Source organism: Budorcas taxicolor, chromosome 22 (genome assembly GCF_023091745.1).
Source record: "Budorcas taxicolor isolate Tak-1 chromosome 22, Takin1.1, whole genome shotgun sequence".
Classification (NCBI taxonomy): Eukaryota; Metazoa; Chordata; class Mammalia; order Artiodactyla; family Bovidae; genus Budorcas; species Budorcas taxicolor.
This window is the reverse complement of record NC_068931.1, coordinates 683,493-699,817: the sequence shown is the minus strand read 5'-3', so window position 1 is coordinate 699,817 and position 16,325 is coordinate 683,493. Positions and strand designations below refer to the sequence as shown.

General features: G+C 53.9%; 1 protein-coding gene across 1 annotated transcript in view; it reads right to left on the bottom strand.

The window, feature by feature from the left end:
* The window catches only part of PARD6G (par-6 family cell polarity regulator gamma), a 72,816-nt gene extending 57,610 nt beyond the window's left edge, over nucleotides 1-15,206 (bottom strand). Inside the window, exon 1 of the mRNA XM_052660575.1 lies at nucleotides 15,094-15,206. Within this exon, the coding sequence (XP_052516535.1) occupies nucleotides 15,094-15,165 (72 nt within the window). The 5' untranslated portion in view covers nucleotides 15,166-15,206. The remainder of the gene's footprint in view (nucleotides 1-15,093) is intronic.
* Nucleotides 15,207-16,325: the final 1,119 nt, after the last annotated feature.

Below are 16,325 nucleotides of genomic sequence, written 5' to 3'. Positions count from 1 at the left end.
ACGTCCATTTATGGGACGATCGGGCAGCACAGGCTGCCAACCTCACGAGGCATCTGTCAGAGCGTGGGACCTGCCAGGGGGTGACCTCCGGGGCGGACACGTCGGGACAGTTTAAAATCAGGCCACAGACCTGTGAGTCAGACGGGGTGGAGCGGACAGCTGAGCCTGGCCCTTTGCTGTGCCCCGTCCACCCACTTCAATTTGGAGCAGTGATGGCATAGCCGTCAGCACCTGCAGAACTGCTCAGACAAGCAGCGGCTCCTGCGTGAGGCTGCCAAGCAGCTGCCGGGGGCTGTGTGAGCCCTGCGTGTGCTCTCCACCTGTGGACCCAGGACTGCTCAATGTAGGAGTGGAGCAGGGCCGAGAAGGGAGCCGAGAGATCTCGGGACACGGCTGTGGTCACGACGGTGGGAGAGAAGGTGTGGTCCGGGCCAAGCTCTCCTCACAGCACCCCACAGGTGTCGCTGTTCCCATTTTACAGACCAGGAAGCTGAGACCCAGAAGTTTCAACAGCTGTGCACAGGCACAAGGCTACTAGCAAAGAAAGGACCTGAGGCTGACACTGCAGAGGATCTAGACGAGGTCTAAGGAGCGCCAGTGGGGGGTGTGGGAATTCCACAGGAAGGGGACGCCCAGGCCAGCTGGCAGCGTGGACAAAGCGGGCCATGGTGGGCAGGAGAAGCCTTCAAAATGTTTATTTATTCCAAATTTATTCCAATTCCAATTTATTCCAAATTCCAAATTTTTATTTATTCCAATTTTTATTTATTCACTATAAATTAGTGAATTTTACATTGTGATAGCTGATTCATGACTAAGTTTAGAAAATGAAGCTAAATCTCTCGTGTCTGTCTGGCTATATGTATGTCTCTGTATATGTCTTTGGAGAATACTGCCATGGTTAATTTGTAAATGAGCTCTATTTAATTGGCTTGAAGAAAAGTAAGTGCTTACAAATCAAACAATTCTAAATACAAGAGAAGTTAAGTGAATTTCAGGTTCACTTGAACTGGGAAATATTCAGTATTAAATTAATACCTGGTATTCTCTTACAAACTTATCAAGAAAAGTAATTCAATGTTACTCAAGATCCCCTTGAGGAGGGCATGGCAACCCACTTCAGTATTCTTGCCAGGAGAATTCCATGGACAGAGGAGCCTAGTGGGTTACAGTCTACAGAGCTGCAAAGAACTGGATACAGCTGAAGCGACTTGGCACACATGGCGGGCGGAATAGCGCAGACCAGAACCGGCTGCTCTAGAAGCTGAGGAAAAGGTGCAGGGAGCCTGCTGTCGAGGTGGAGCTGACGGGCTGGAGGGCCCACCTGGGCCAGGTGTGGAGGTCAGTGCCAGGCTGCTCATCCGCCTCTCCTTCATAGCACTTCCCCGGAACAGAAATGCAGAAATGCACTCAGGCAGAGGCCTGGAGCCCCAGCCCGAGCAGGGAAGCAAGGTCACATCTGGACCTGAGCTCAGGAAAAGTGCCTGGAAAGAGGCAGTGTCCAGGGATGGGCTGGGCTGAGGGGGACGCTGCCTGGGTCAGTGGTGCCTTAGCAGACAGAAGGCAGAGGCGTCAAGAGGCAAGGTCCTGGATGGAGACCTCGGTTCAAGCTCCTGACTCACCTTGAACTGGCTGGTGACTCTGGATCATTTAAACTTCTCCAAGCATATTTCCTCCTTTGTAAAAGAAGGACACAATATATTCCCCAGAGGGCTGTTGTGAGTCCTGAATCAAATCCGTGTCCTGTCCTGAGTGAGAGTCCATTGAACAGCAGCTTGCACTCGATCACCTTGTTCCAGAGCTTTTGCTCTTCTTGGCCAAGTGCACGTGGGGAAGGTGTACAGGGCACACCAGGCTTCCACATGCACCACAGGGCTGCCAGAGCCCTTCTCAAACACCCAGACTTGCAAGCACCACACTGAGACCTCTGCCCGTGTGGTTTATAAAAGACAGAGCAGGAAGCATGCCCCTGCAGGAGCACACCCCTCTTCAATTAAGCCACCTTCCTAATTTCTGAATACAAGTCATGACTCTTTTAGGCCCTGTCCCTTCCATCACTGGCAGTTATTTTTCAGGTTTTTTTTTTTTTTTTCCACAAGGAAACCACTTTTTTATTACGCTGTGAGAGAAAAGTGGTGCTCAGGAGCATGACCTTAACTCCGATCTCTAGATGGGGACTCAGAGCTGAGCTGAGCAGAAGCTGCCCACCCCAGCCTTGCAGCCCAAGGGGCCTCTGCTCAGTCACCGCTGACACTCTGAGCACAGCTGCAGAGGGGGCTCTGCCTGCAGCACCCCTTCTGCCCCCAGCAGACTGCACACAGGCCAAAGCGCATGGGGTGGCCTCAGAGAGGGGGATTCCCAGGACACAGGAAGAATACTGAAGAGGCAGTGCAGCCCTGAGCCATGTCCTGGAGGGGCTGGGGAGAGAGAGAGAGCGATACATGCTGTGGCTGCAGAGCAGTCTGGACCAGGTAGGTGTTGTCCATTTTCCATGAGGTGGAATCAGGGAATAACAAGAACTAGGTGAGAAGCAGGATGGTGGAGCAATGGAAGGTTGCTGGGGCCTTGTTTGGGGCGAGTTAGCAGCCTGGTCCAGACCCCAGAGGTATGGGGGTCATGAGCATCCTCTCTGCAGCCCACAGGTATGGTGTCATGAGCATCACGAAGCACCTGAGCTGAGTGCCCAGTAGAAGGGCTGGCACAGAGCCGATGCTCTAAGAAGGGACGTGGTAACCCCAAGCCGAGAGAAGGACTCAGGTGATGTGACCGGGCGGCAACTGCTCCTACCAGGCTGGACCGAGCTCCTAGGGCAGGGAGGGAGCCCAGAGACTGTGGGAGCCCAGAATTCTCTCCAGGAAGAACCACAGGGCAACCTCAACAGCGCACATTGGCTTACTCTCCAGGGCCAGGTGCTGACCCTCCTCTGATGAATGGCTGTGACCGGGTGGGTGGAGAAGAGGCATTGTGAGGAGATAGGCAACACCTGCCTGGTGCGGAGGCTTGCGTGTGTCGCTCTCCCTCCCTCCCCAGCCCCTCCTGGACCCTCAGCTCACCGCTGACAAGCAGTGGGCCACATTCCTGGGAAACTGTTCCCAGTTTGGGGCGGGGGAGCGCAGTGACTCCAGCTCCAGGTGAACAGGGACAAAGCTGCTCCAGGGCAGATCCTCTCCTGAGGGTGGAGTGCAGCTGTCCCAACACACCATTTCTCACAAGAGCATTCCGACCTGTGGAGCCTCGGCATCACCTTCCGGCAAAAGGAGCGCGTTCCTGTGAAGGTTGGGGGCCCTGCTCATCCTTGCAGCTGCTGCCGGAGCCAGGGGCTCCTCCTCCATGAGAGGGGCCACACTCCAGGCAGAGTATTTGTTTTGTCACATAGCAACACCCCGTTATTATTCCAGACCGGTGAGGGAAGCAAGGTCATGACGTGTGGGTGGGGAGCCAGTGGCTCAGGCCCCCGAGCCACACAAAACAGGATGCGAGCAGCACTGTAGTCTCCCAGTTCCTCAGGCACAGCTGGCCGCGTAGACGCCGGCTTTAGCGGCCCGTGTGGCTTGCTTCCATGGCCCTTACCCAGGCCCATGCACAACGGCACACCTCCCAGGAGACGCCATCTGAGGGGCTTTCTGGGCCTGTGCCTCAGTCCCCCATGTCCTGTCTTGGGAGCAAAGGTGCAGAGAGAGAAGCTCTGCAGACCGATGGACACACAGTTCAGCTTTCGACAGACACACTGACGTGATGAAGCGGAAAATAAACATACCCGATCACTAGGCAGGACTTTTAGGAGCAGCAAAGAAATTCCCAAAGGCAAAGGATGTGACTCACCAACACCCTCAGGTGTGCGAGTGGGAAGCTGCAGGACGACACAGGCAAACCCCAAGTGAAGGCCACCGAAGTGCGTGGCCCCACAGCCCACCACCATCAAGGCTGCTGTGGAGGTCTTCATTTCACAAGTGAAAGTCAGACAACTTTCAAAAGGACAGCGGTTCACTTTCATCGAAGACACTGTGGCACGTGCTGTCCTGGACCCACTGAGCAGCGCCAGGCCCGACCCTGTCCACCTGGTGTCTCAGCCCCCCGAGAGGGCTACAGCAGGTAACGGAATGCATAGGACGGCCTGAAAGCTGTGAGTCACAGTGCAGAATTAAAGGAAGGGCTAGGAAAGCCTTTCAACTCGGTAAACAGATCCCTGATTTGATTTATTAATTGACAATTAATAAGCTGTGGTTCAAGGCCTTCAGGAACTCCTGAACCCTCAGACCTCTGACAGCAGCTGCTCCACCCCGGTCCACTCAAGTCCAGGGCTGGGGTCTGTACAGGGCTCCGGGACAGCACACTGGGCTGGGAGGAGGCTGACCAGGGTTACGCCCAGCCAGCTCACAGCAGCATTGAGAACCGCTAGTGGAATCCACAAGTGTGTTGAAGAGGAGCTCACAGGAGGCTTTGGGCCCCTGAATCTCCATCCATACAGACAGATGCATAAGGAATACTCTGAATCCATTAAAAAAAACCGATCTCCAGATACACACAACACGGATGGACCCTCTGGACGCACAGTGCACCGTGACATTGAGTCTGAGCACCAGCATGCTCACCCTGGTGACAAAGCCCTGACGGCGGTTACACTGGGGGTGGGTGCTGACATGGAGGGACCTTCTCAAACGCTGGAATGTTGCACACTTACTGTGATGTGCACAGTGTTCACCAGGTGTGCAAACATGTAAAATTTCATCAGATTGCACGCCTGAGATTAGTGTGTTTTACTGTCACGCACAGCTTCCCTGGTGGCTCAGATGGTAAAGAATCCATCTGCAGTGTAGGAGACCGGGGTTTGATCCTTGGGTTAGTAAGACCCCTGGTGAAGGAAATGGCTACCCACTCCAGTATCTTGCCTGGAGAATCCCATGGACAGAGGAGCCTGGTGAGTGAGCTACAGTCCATAGGGTTGCAGAGTCAGACACAACTGAGCCACTAATACACACACACACACACTGTCACACACACTGAACTCCACTCAGGAATGACTCCAGTGTCACATGTGAACGGGTCCCTGAAAGGCAGCAGTCTCAGCCTCGAGGCACGGCAGAGCTTTCTGGGCAAGTGCAGGAAAGGATCTTTTTCTTGAGGATGGTCTTGATTCCTGTCTCCTGTACAATGTCACGAACCTCCGTGCATAGTTCATCAGGCACTCTATCAGATCTAGTCCCTTAAATCTACTTCTGACTTCCACTGTATAATCATAAGGGATTTGATTTAGGTCATACCTGAATGGTCTAGTGGTTTTCCCCACTTTTTTCAATTTTAGTCTGAATTTGGAAACAAGGAGTTCATGATCTGAGCCACAGTCAGCTCCTGGTCTTGTTTTTGCTGACTGTATAGAGCTTCTCCATCTTTGGCTGCAAAGAATATAATCAATCTGATTTTGGTGTTGGCCATCTGGTGATGTCCATGTGTAGAGTCTTCTTTTGTGTTGTTGGAAGAGAGTGTTTGATATGACCAGTGTGTTCTCTTGGCGAAACTCTATTAGCCATCACTTCATGGCAAACTTCCCTGGTGGCTCAGATGGTAAAGCGTTTGTCTACAATGTGGGAGACCTGGGTTCGATCCTCTGGGTCGGGAAGATCCCCCGGAGAAGGAAATGGCAATCCACTCCAGTACTATTGCCTGGAAAATTCCATGGACAGAGGAGCCTGGTCGGCTACAGTCCATGGGGTCGCAAAGAGTCAGACATGACTGAGCGACTTCACTTTCATGGCAAATAGATGGAGAAACAGTGGAAACAGTGTCAGACTTTATTTTTGGGGCTCCAAAATCACTGCAGATGGTGACTGCAGCCGTGAAATTAAAAGATGTTTACTCCTTGGAAGGAAAGTTATGACCAACCTAGACAGCATATTAAAAAGCAGAGACATTACTTTGCCAACTAAGGTCCGTCTAGTCAAGGCTATGGTTTTTCCAGTGGTCATGTATGGATGTGAGAGTTGGACTATAAAGAAAGCTGAGCACTGAAGAATTGATGGTTTTGAACTGTGGTGTTGGAGAAGACTCTTTGAGAGTCCCTTGGACTTCAAGGAGATCCACCAGTTCATTGTAAAGGAGATCAGTCCTGACTATTCATTGGAAGGACTGATGTTGAAGCTGAAACTCCAATAGTTTGGGCACCTGATGCAAAGAGCTGACTCATTTGAAAAGACCCTGATGCTGGGAAAGATTGAAGGCAGGAGGAGTAGGGGATGACAGAGGATGAGATGGTTGGATGGCATCACCAACTCAGTAGACATGGGTTAGGGTGGACTCCGGGAGTTGGCGATGGACAGGGAGGCCTGGGGTGCTGCAGTCCATGGGGTCACAAAGAGTAGGACAGGACTGAGCGACTGAACTGAACTGAACTGAACTGAACTGAACTGCAGGAGAGGATCACGTGCAAGGGCAGCCTGTGGACACGGGGAGGCTGACAAATGAAGAATTAACAGGGATGGGCAGTGCAGAAGGGTCCAGGTGGTTTTTGAACTCTTTAAGCAGCAACATATTTTTTTTTTTTTTTACTTTCCTCAAGTAAAATTCAGAGAAGGCAATGGCATCCCACTCCAGTATTCTTGCCTGGAAAATCCCATGGACGGAGGAGTCTGGTGGGCTGCAGTTCATGGGGTCGCAAAGTCAGACATGACTGAGTGACTTCACTTTCACGCATTGGAGAAGGAAATGGCAACCCACTCCAGTGTTCTTGCCTGGAGAGTCCCAGGGATGGCGGAGCCTGGCTGCCATCTATGGACCCCCATCTATGGGGTCGCACACAGTTGGACACAACTGAAGTGACTTGGCAGCAACAAGTAAAATGCTACACACTTTCCCCAAAATATAGAGCAGATGCTCTGGCTGGGGATGGTGAAAGGAGCCATTCCCTTGTCTCCTCTGCCAACAAGCATCTTCACAGAGCCCCAAAGGAGCACAGCCTTTGGAAATTGGAGAGCTGGACGGTGGGGTGTGGGACACACCTCCCGGAGCCCAGGAACCAGAGGCGCACTGAATGAGGGGATGGGGAAAGGTTTCAAAGGTCACTGATGCCCCAGCTGTAACAGTGAGTGCCCAGTCCTGCCCCACCCAGTCCTGTGGGTAACAGGGCAGCCTGGTGGCTCTGAGGAGGCAGAGAAGGCTGGCGCCGTCTCCAGGGAAGGGGTGTGAGCACCACGCAGGGAGATGTGTAGGGCTGGCTCTGAGGAGGTGTCCTGAGCCCCCGAAGCTGTCAACTAAGGAAATTAGGTGACACTATCGACGTGGATTTAAAAAAAATTTTTTTTATTTATTTAATTGGCTGTGCTGGGTCTTCATTTCTGCGTGAGCTCTCTCGAGTCGGGGCTACTCTCTGGCTGTGGGGCGCGGCTGCTCACTGCAGGGGCCTCTCTGGTTGCGGCTCCCGGGCTCTAGGGTGCAGGATCGGTAGTTGTGGCACACGAGCTTAGTTTCTCTGGCCTGTGGGATCTCCCTGGACCAGAGATCAAGCCTGTGTCTGATGCATCGGCAGGCAGATTCTTTTCCGCCTGAGTCACCAAGGAAGCCCCCAACGTGGCCTTTGAAATCCGCTTCCTTTGGACTTCCAAAGCTTCTCTTTTTTGTTTAGCTCATCTTGTACCACTTCTTTCCTTTCCCTCCACGGCACTAGTGGGGAGGGGACAAGGCCCCTGAGCCCTCGCAGAGATGCCCTGGGGCTAAGTCAATTAGTGACTCCAGCTTTGGTCACCTTCCTCAAAAAGCAGTTCCTGTCTAAAGTACCCTAAAAGACCACTGCTGAACTAGCCATTGTTGTTCAGTTTCTAAGCCATGTCCGCCTCTTTGAGGCCCCATGGGCTGCAGCATGCCAGGCTCCCCTGTTCTTCACTATCTCCTGCACTAGTAGCTAGCTGGAAAACCTGTTCCTCCTCTGAAGTTAACTCGAGTGACATTTACTGGGCACCTACTTCAAGCAAAGCCCTGCTGGTCACTTTAGATACTGAATCTTTCCTTGGAGCGTACTACTGAGAAATGCAGGGCTAGGAGAGAACTAGAGTCCCCAGGTGAGGAAAACTGGAGACCGGAGGAGCCTGGCTGCTCCTGGAAGCAAGGAGGGGAGAGGGCGCTCTGCCTCAGCTCCAAGCGGCCTGCACAGGTGCCACCGCTGCTGGTTCCAGAGAAGCTGAGAGCAGCTCCTAGAGGCCCGAGCACCACGACTACTCCTGCTGTGCGGGCGGGTGGCAGGGGGATTGGAGACCTCAGCCTCCAGCTGCGACCCTGTGGCTCTGGTGATACTTTGGGCATCAGGATAAAGGACCCCCACACCCACCCACTCCAGTCTGCCTACACACAACTGGACCTTCGTTGGGCCATTTGCTTTTAAGCTGGGGATAGTGGCTATCTTGGTTACCTCTGTACCCCAGCATGAACCCCATGCCTCGCATACAGTAGGTGCTCAGTAAATGAATACATGAATGGATGGTAGACTTTTAAGAATAAGTACTGGAGAGTGTACTTCCCTGGAGGCCACACAGCTAAAACCTGCTGCAGGGATGGAAACAAAATAGAACTTCCTTCCTCAGAGCACTAGGCCTAACTCTTCCAAACTCTGGACCCAGAGAGCCCAAGGGGTCTGTTTCATTCTATGTGGGAATACCTGTGTCAGTATCTGGACCGGACTTGAGGGCTTGTCGGAGGAGGCAGGGCAGGAACCCTCCTTCACTAGGGCCACAGACAGTGCATGGTAGAGACTGGAGTCTGGAGCCGAACAGCCTGAGTTCTTCGACTGGGGCCAGCTGAGTAGAACCCCCCAGACTTTTCAGTGTATAATTGGAGTGGTAACAGAACCTATCTGGCAAGGCTGTGATGGAGAGTAATGAATTATCATTTGCAACTAAAATGTATTTATGAATATATATATATGTGGTTAAACTTATTTTAATGCTTCTGGGACTTCTCTCATGGTGGAGTGGCTAAGACTCCGTGCTTCCAGTGGCGGGGGCCCGGGTTCAGTCCTTGATTAGGGAACTAGATCCCACATGTTATAACTAAAAGATCTTTCACAGTGCAATTAACACACCTGGTGTAGGAAAATTAAAAAAACATATATATTATATATGTGTATATATTATACATGTGTATATATATTATATGTGTATATATTATATATGTGTGTATATATAACATATATGTATAATATATGTGTATACACACACACACACACACACACACACACTAAGTTGCTTCAGTCATGTCCAACTCTCTGCGACCCTATGGACTATAGCCTGCCAGGCTCCTCTGTCCATGGGATTCTCCAGGCAAGAATACTAGAGTGCATTGCCATGCCCTCCACCAGAAGATCTTCCCAGGCCAGGGATCGAACCCACGTCTCTGATGTATCCAGCACTGGCACGTGGTTCTTTACCACGTGCCAATTGGGAAGCCTATACATATATGTATAAAGAAATACTTCTGGATGCAACCTGTTCGCAGAGGGCAGTGTCCAGCCTGGACCCTGTGTTCAGGGGCGCCTCAGAGGAGGGTTGCCGGGTATGTACTGGGGCTTGGAAGGTGTGCAGCACCTCTCGTTGCTCCTCAGGCTCACAGTAGGAGCAACCTGTGAGAGGACGTGGGGAGCAGAGAGCAGGTGAGCAGCCCGCTGGACGCTAACTGTGCTGCCGCTCCCTGGCCCCCGAGGGCCGTTTCAGCGATGCTCTGATGTCACTCCGGGCTCCCTCCTTGCTTGCCTCTAAAAGTCCAGGAGGCCCCTCTGAAGGAAAGGGGCAAGATGCCGCTCTCTTTCTGCTGATTCACAAACAGTAGCCTAACCCTAACCCTGACCCTAACCTTCTGACTCCTCAAGGCAACTTGAATGGTTGCATCTGCCAATCCCTGACATGGCCTTCCCTGCCCTAAAATTGGAAGACCCCTCTATTTGAAATGTCACAAGTCCCAGGAAATGGCCGGAACCTCTGCTAACTGGGTGCCCCCTGGAAGGTCCACAGGGGCTTTCTGCCGCTCACAGGGTGTGGGCAGCACCACCATCCATGCCCACCAGATGACACTCCCCACCTGGGTCTCTGATGACAGTCTCCTCTGGACGCAACTTCCCAAATCAAGTCACCGAACCTGTTTAAACACAGACGTGCACGATACAACAAAACCAGAATCTTAAAAGGGTGTAGCCACACACAGAGGTGAGTCAAACTGTGTCAGGCGGTTCTTAACTGGCCCGCAGGAGGCAAGTGCCCAGCCAGCGCGTGGGGAGGGCGTGGCCTCCGCTCCAGCCCCAGATGGAAGGGCATGGCCAGGCAGAGACAAGATCTGGGACCACAGGGTGCACCGACACTGAGCAGCATCTGCCCTGATTGAAAAATCTCCTGTGGATGAGCAGGTCCATAACAGTGAAAAATAAGATCACTGACAAAAGAACGCAGGAAAGAATATGGCAGCTAAAAATACACATAGAGATACCTAACACATATAAGAATATTTCTATTCACCAATAACCCAAGACTACAAATTAAAATAGTGGGGTAGTGTTTCACTTATCTAATTTTAAAAGAATAAGAAAATACCCAGTACTGGAGGGTATACCAGAGGGAAGGAGGGGATAGACATGAAGCAGGGTGTACACATTTATAGAAGAGACTTTCTGGAAGAAAATCCAGCAATATGTATACAAAGTCTTAAAAATTTGCATACGTTTCACTTCGTAATTTCGTTTCTAAGAATCTATCCTAAAGAAATAATAAAAGGCCTGCAATGAAGTGAGAGAATCAATATCTTTATAAACTTGGCGTGCTCAGTGGTGTCCGACTCTTTGTGACCCCATGGACTGTAGCCCACCAGACTCCTCTGTCCATGGGACACTGGCGTGGGCTGCCATCTCCTTCTCCAACCCCTGACTGCTTTACATACTTCATATGCCATACATTCTATATGTACTGTTTATAGAAATGCTTCAGTGCAAAGTTGTCATTCACAACATTGTTTACTCTAAAAAAATGGAAAATAACCCAAGTAGGATAATGGTTAGGTTAATTACGGTTCACATATAAGATCAAATACTATGTAGTCATTTCAAAAACATGTCTTCTGAAAATATTAATGACATTAGAAAACACAACACTTCACTGTTAAGTTGAAAGTGGAACGTTGAAGGCTGCTGAAAAATACACCTATAAAATACGACCTGATTCTGTCAGACGAAGACATCTGCATGTACAGATGCACATAAAGGGCCAGAAGGACATGCGACCATGCTTGGAATGTGGGAATTACCTCCTTTGTGCCTGTTGTGGTTTCCACATTTTCCACGACGATAGTGTATTTGGTTAAAATCCAGAAAAGCCTCCAGCAGTACGGCTTCCCTGATAGCTTGGTTGGTTAAAGAATCCGCCTGCAATGCAGGAGACTCTGGTACAATTCCTGGGTTGGGAAGATATGCTGAAAAAGGGATAGGCTACCCACTCCAGTATTCTTGGGCTTCCCTTGTGGCTCAGCTGGTAAAGAATCTGCCTGCAATGCAGGAGATCTGGGTTTGATCCCTGGGTTGGGAAGATCCCCTGGAGAAGCGAAAGGCTATCCACTCCAGTATTCTGGCCTGGAGAATATGGGGTCTCAAAGAGTCAGACTGAGTGATTTTCACTTTTCAGTATCTAAACCAAGCAGCCAAAACTGGATTAAAACCTTTAGTGGTGTTATTCTCCCCCGACACAATGGACACCAGAGGCCACGGGTGAGTCACATAGCCCTGGGCCCCCATCACCAGTACCAAGGCCACAAAACGAGGGAAACAGGGGGAAGGGGCGCGGGATGGAGAATGCTCTGCCTGCAAAGACGTCAGGCGGCTTGGCAGGAGGAATGTCAGGATAGCGCTGATTCTTGGAGAAAACACTTCAGGTGCGGGAAGCCACATAACCAGGGCCCCAGAGGCCAAACAGAAGACAGAATAGACCTGCCTGTTAAGGAAGCCGGGACACCATGGACCTCACTTAAGGCAGGGGTCTCCAGGCGGGGGTGGGTGGGGGGGCGCAGTGTAGAGCGCACTGCGGAGATGAGGAAGCTGTGTTCCTTTAGACTTTCCAGGCACATGCAGATGCTGGTGGGGCTGATGAGATAGTCACATAGTGAAAGCTACTACAGAGCTCAAAATGGCCCTGTGTGGCCTTCTGTCTTCCCCTCACACAGCCAGTCAACTCCAACTACTTGGCCCCTGTAGACTCCTGTCCAGCACTGGACTTCCTGCTATCCCTCTGAAGGGCCAAGACTGCTCCCCTTGGCCTGAGACATTCTCCCCAGACATCTGCATAGCCCCTTCCCACTGCAGGTCTTCTGGGAAGAGAGGAAAAAGTCAGATTGAGTGTGAAATGGCAGCCCTATTACCAGAACTGGGGAGTCAGAAGTGCATGCAGCTGGCTGGGAGAGGAACAGACAAATCACAGGTATTTGACAGAAATGCTGGGTAGAGTTAGGGGCTATCTGATGGGGGAGAGCCATCAGATCTAGACAGTTTCTCTGTCTCAAGGCTTTGGGAATTGACCAGCTGTGACAGAGGGCTAACACCAACAATTCTGAGAGGATCAGAGGCAATTTTCAGACCTGATATCCTGAAATGCCACAGAGTCTTGATCTGCAAGGCTTAGCTCTTACAACTGTGGGTGCCCTGCAGTTTACAGGTGCTTTCCCGTTCATTGCCTCATTTGATCCTGTCGGGCTACCAGAATAGGTTCAATGACCATTGTACAGATGAAATAACTAAGGCTCAGAAAAGTTAAATGACTTGTCTGAAAGCTCACAAGGTTGGGTGGTAGAACTGGCTGGATTTTGGCACGATTTTTCTCCACATGCAAACCCAGGTGTTATGGTGAACCATTTAGATTGGATAAAAACATCACTGTCACAATGGTTTGCCTCCCATATTTTGACAAGAGCAGCTGGAATAAGGCTCCCTGCAGAGATGGACTCCGTGGGTGGGTGAGACAGTGGTACAGAAGGGGGAGCCATGTGGCCCCACTGGACAGACAGTAAGACAAACCACCTTATCCAAAAGGGCCTGGGGCTGTGGTGTTGTGTGTATAACCAGCCAGCCCAGCAGGGCCCAGCCTGGTGTGGCCCTCCAGGACTGTTCCCAAATTCAACCAAAACTTTGCCCCTCTGCCACTCACCCCTGGCAGAGCAGTCACTGCATCTGAACTTGAATCCAGGCTCGGGCCGTGGGGCAGCCCTCCTTCTTCACTGGGGGTCAAGGAGGAGGGGCAGCCTGAGGTAACCCACTGGGCCACCAGAACACCTATGGCCCCCAGCTCCCTGGGAGAGGCAAAGGCAGACTCTTACTCTTCAGGCCTCAGGGGTCCACCGTGTCCAGAGTGCACAACTGCAGGATAAAGGCTGGTGAGGGCATTTCCTCCAGGGCTAGCCCTCCAGAGTTGCATCTGGTCAGGCAGCTGCCTGCCACCATGGCTGCAGAGCCCAGGGCATTCGGCCAGTGAGATTCATGAACAGCCTGGGGTGTTCATCACTTAGAACCAAACAGCCACCTTGCAGGGGTGAAAGGCTGCCAGGAGGTCCCCTCGCAATGGAAGTGGTCCTCGTGGAGACTGCCTCAGGAACGCACGCATGACAAACTGTGACCTGAAAACTCTGCAAGGCCCGGGATGTGACACTGTGATACAAGACGGTACCTGTGGGGAAGCCTCTGTGTTCTTTCTCACAACTGCCTGTTAATCTATGATGATCCCAAAATAAATAGTTAAAGTGAAACACCATGGGTGCTCAGTGGCTATTGTCAGGGGACAATGAGTTCTAAGAAGCCACATTCCCACTGAATTGAAGAAACGTCAGTTATTTGGTGCTCCCACTCAGGCTTGTTGGTTCCTCCCCCCACACAACTCACAGAGGTCACTTTTGATTTGGGGGTGTGGGGAGTTCTGGGGCTAAAAAGAGATGAGTGCTGGGCCAGGGTCACAGAATTAGCATTGGAGGTAATTAGATATGAGGGTTCATAAATAGGCTGCCCAACAACATGTGATGAAATCCCACAACTCATTCTGTGGGACTCCTGCAGAGAACCCCCATCCTCGGAGGAAGCCCTGCAAATCCTATGTCAAAGGACCCCACCTTGATTGGTACGGGCAGCCCAGACAGGGGCCATCGGGTTAGTCTTCCCAGAGAGCGAACCAGGACACACACGCTGGCGACCAAGTGTGCACAGATTTGGAGGTCAGAGCCCACCCTCGGGTCTGGCCCCTCTGCCACCACTCAGGTTCTCCTCCTTGCCTGACCGAGCCGGGAGGGGGGAGCGCAGAGAAGGGGCGAAAGCCGATCCCAGGCAGCAGTAAGCCCGAGGCCCCCTCCTCCAGGACCCTGAACAACTGCTGCTCTTCATCTGCGGCAAGGACCACCCCTGAGACCCTCGCAGACAAAAGCTTCTGCCGCGAAGGTGCCGCCCCCGCAACGGGCAGAAGCGCCAGATCCTATCAGCCAATTATCCAAAGCGCACAGCCACCCGCAAGTTCGGGCACGCTTGGGCCCGGGCGCGGGCAGCGGGAGGGGCCGCTGGTCCGGCGCGCCCGGGGAATCTGGGCCTGGGGCGCGTCGGGAGGCTGAGGGGCTGGTATGCAGGGCCGTGCTGGGGACTGGGGGTCCGGTCCGGGGATCGAGGACCCGCTGCCTGTCTCTCCCTCGCCGGTTCCGAGGCTCCTCCGCTGCGAAGGAGGCGGCGCAGCCAGGGCCCTTACCCGGCCCGGGCCCCCAAGGCCCCGAATCCGATCAGCCCCCGGTCGCCCCGGAAACATCGCCCCTCCACCGCGCGGTGCGCCGGATCGCCGCTGGCTTGTGGAACAAAAGAGCCACTCTCGCAAAGGGTCCGGCGGCCGCGCGGCCCTCCGAGCGCCGGGGCTCGAGCCGAACCTTACCGGGCTGCCGGGCTTTGTGCGCGCGCAGGGGCGGGAAGGACTGAGGGACCCCGGCGCATCTCACGGACGCGCGCCGCGCTCCGAAGTTGTGGTCGGCGCCGGCCCCTCTCGCGCCGCCCAGTCCCCTTCGGGGTGCCCATTCATTCGTGGGGCGGGGTGGGGGTGCGCAGACTGCCGGCCCCCGGCTCACCTTGCTCTTGACTTCCACCGCGCTGCAGTCGTAGAAGCGCAGGGTCTGAGACTTGTGGAAACTCCGGTTCATGGTTCCGGCCCCGCTTAGCCTTGGCTTCGCCCTCGCTCTTCGCTATGGGGACTGCAGAAGGACCCTGGGTGCGCCACCCGCCGCCGTGGCCCCGGCCCCGGCCCCGGCCCCGGCCCCGGCCCCTGCCCGCGCTCGCTCGGCCGCGGGGCAGCTCGAGTGCAGCGGCCCGAGCAGGGCTGGCCGCGCGCCTTGGGCACTCCAGGGGCCGCGCGCGGGAGGAGCGGGGTACGGCGGCGCGCGCCGCCCCAAGGACCCGCCCCCCGATACCCTAGAACCCACGTCCCGCCCCGAGCCCGGAGGATCCGCCACCAATCCCTGCCCAGCGCCCAGAATACCCGCCGCCAGTCCCCGCCCCGGGCCCAGAGCACCCGTCCCCCGAGGACCCGCCCGGAGCCCCGAGGACCCGCCCCACGAGCCCCAAGGGCCCACATCCCGCTCGGCGCCCTGTAGACCCGCCGCTAATCCGGTTCCCTAAGGACTGGCCCGGCGCTGAGAAAACCCGGCTCACATCCCGGGGACTGGCCCCGCGAGCCTCAAGGCCCAGCCTCGCGCCCTGAGGACCCCCCCCTCCGAGTCTGGAGGACACGCCCCCCGTCCCGAGGACTCACCCGACGCCCCACCCAGGGCTCGTCGGCCCGCCCCCGGCCAGTCCCCGCCCCGAGCCCCGCCCCGGGCCCGCCCCCGGGCCCGCCCCCGAGGACGCCGCTCCCGGGTGGGTGTTCACTCCCGTCTGCAAAATCAAGAGCCGGGGAGAGAAGCTCGGTTGACTCGCCCGGGACGTCCACACTTTTTCTCCCTTGCTCGCTTCCGCCAAGATTTTGTTAGCATCCTCCCGTCGTCCAGGAAAGGGGTCTGTTTTGGCTGATTTTTAACGTTGTCTTGGGTGATACTGGACTCACGGAAGCCTGACCCCCTTGGGTCCATCTGTCCGTTAGAGCTGCCAGGTGGTAGATGGTTTGGGCAGAGGTTCTGCACGGAGGCAATGTCCTAAGGCGTAGTCTAGCACAGGCCAAAGGTAAAGGGTTCGGAAGGGTCAGAAGCACCCATAGGCCTGTCCGATGAGAAGGAAGACTTCTGCCAGGGCTGGTAGAAGCGAGAAACGGAAGAAAGACATCGTCAGGTGTGAGCAATGTCGTGGGTGCTTCCTGTCTAGAGCGCTC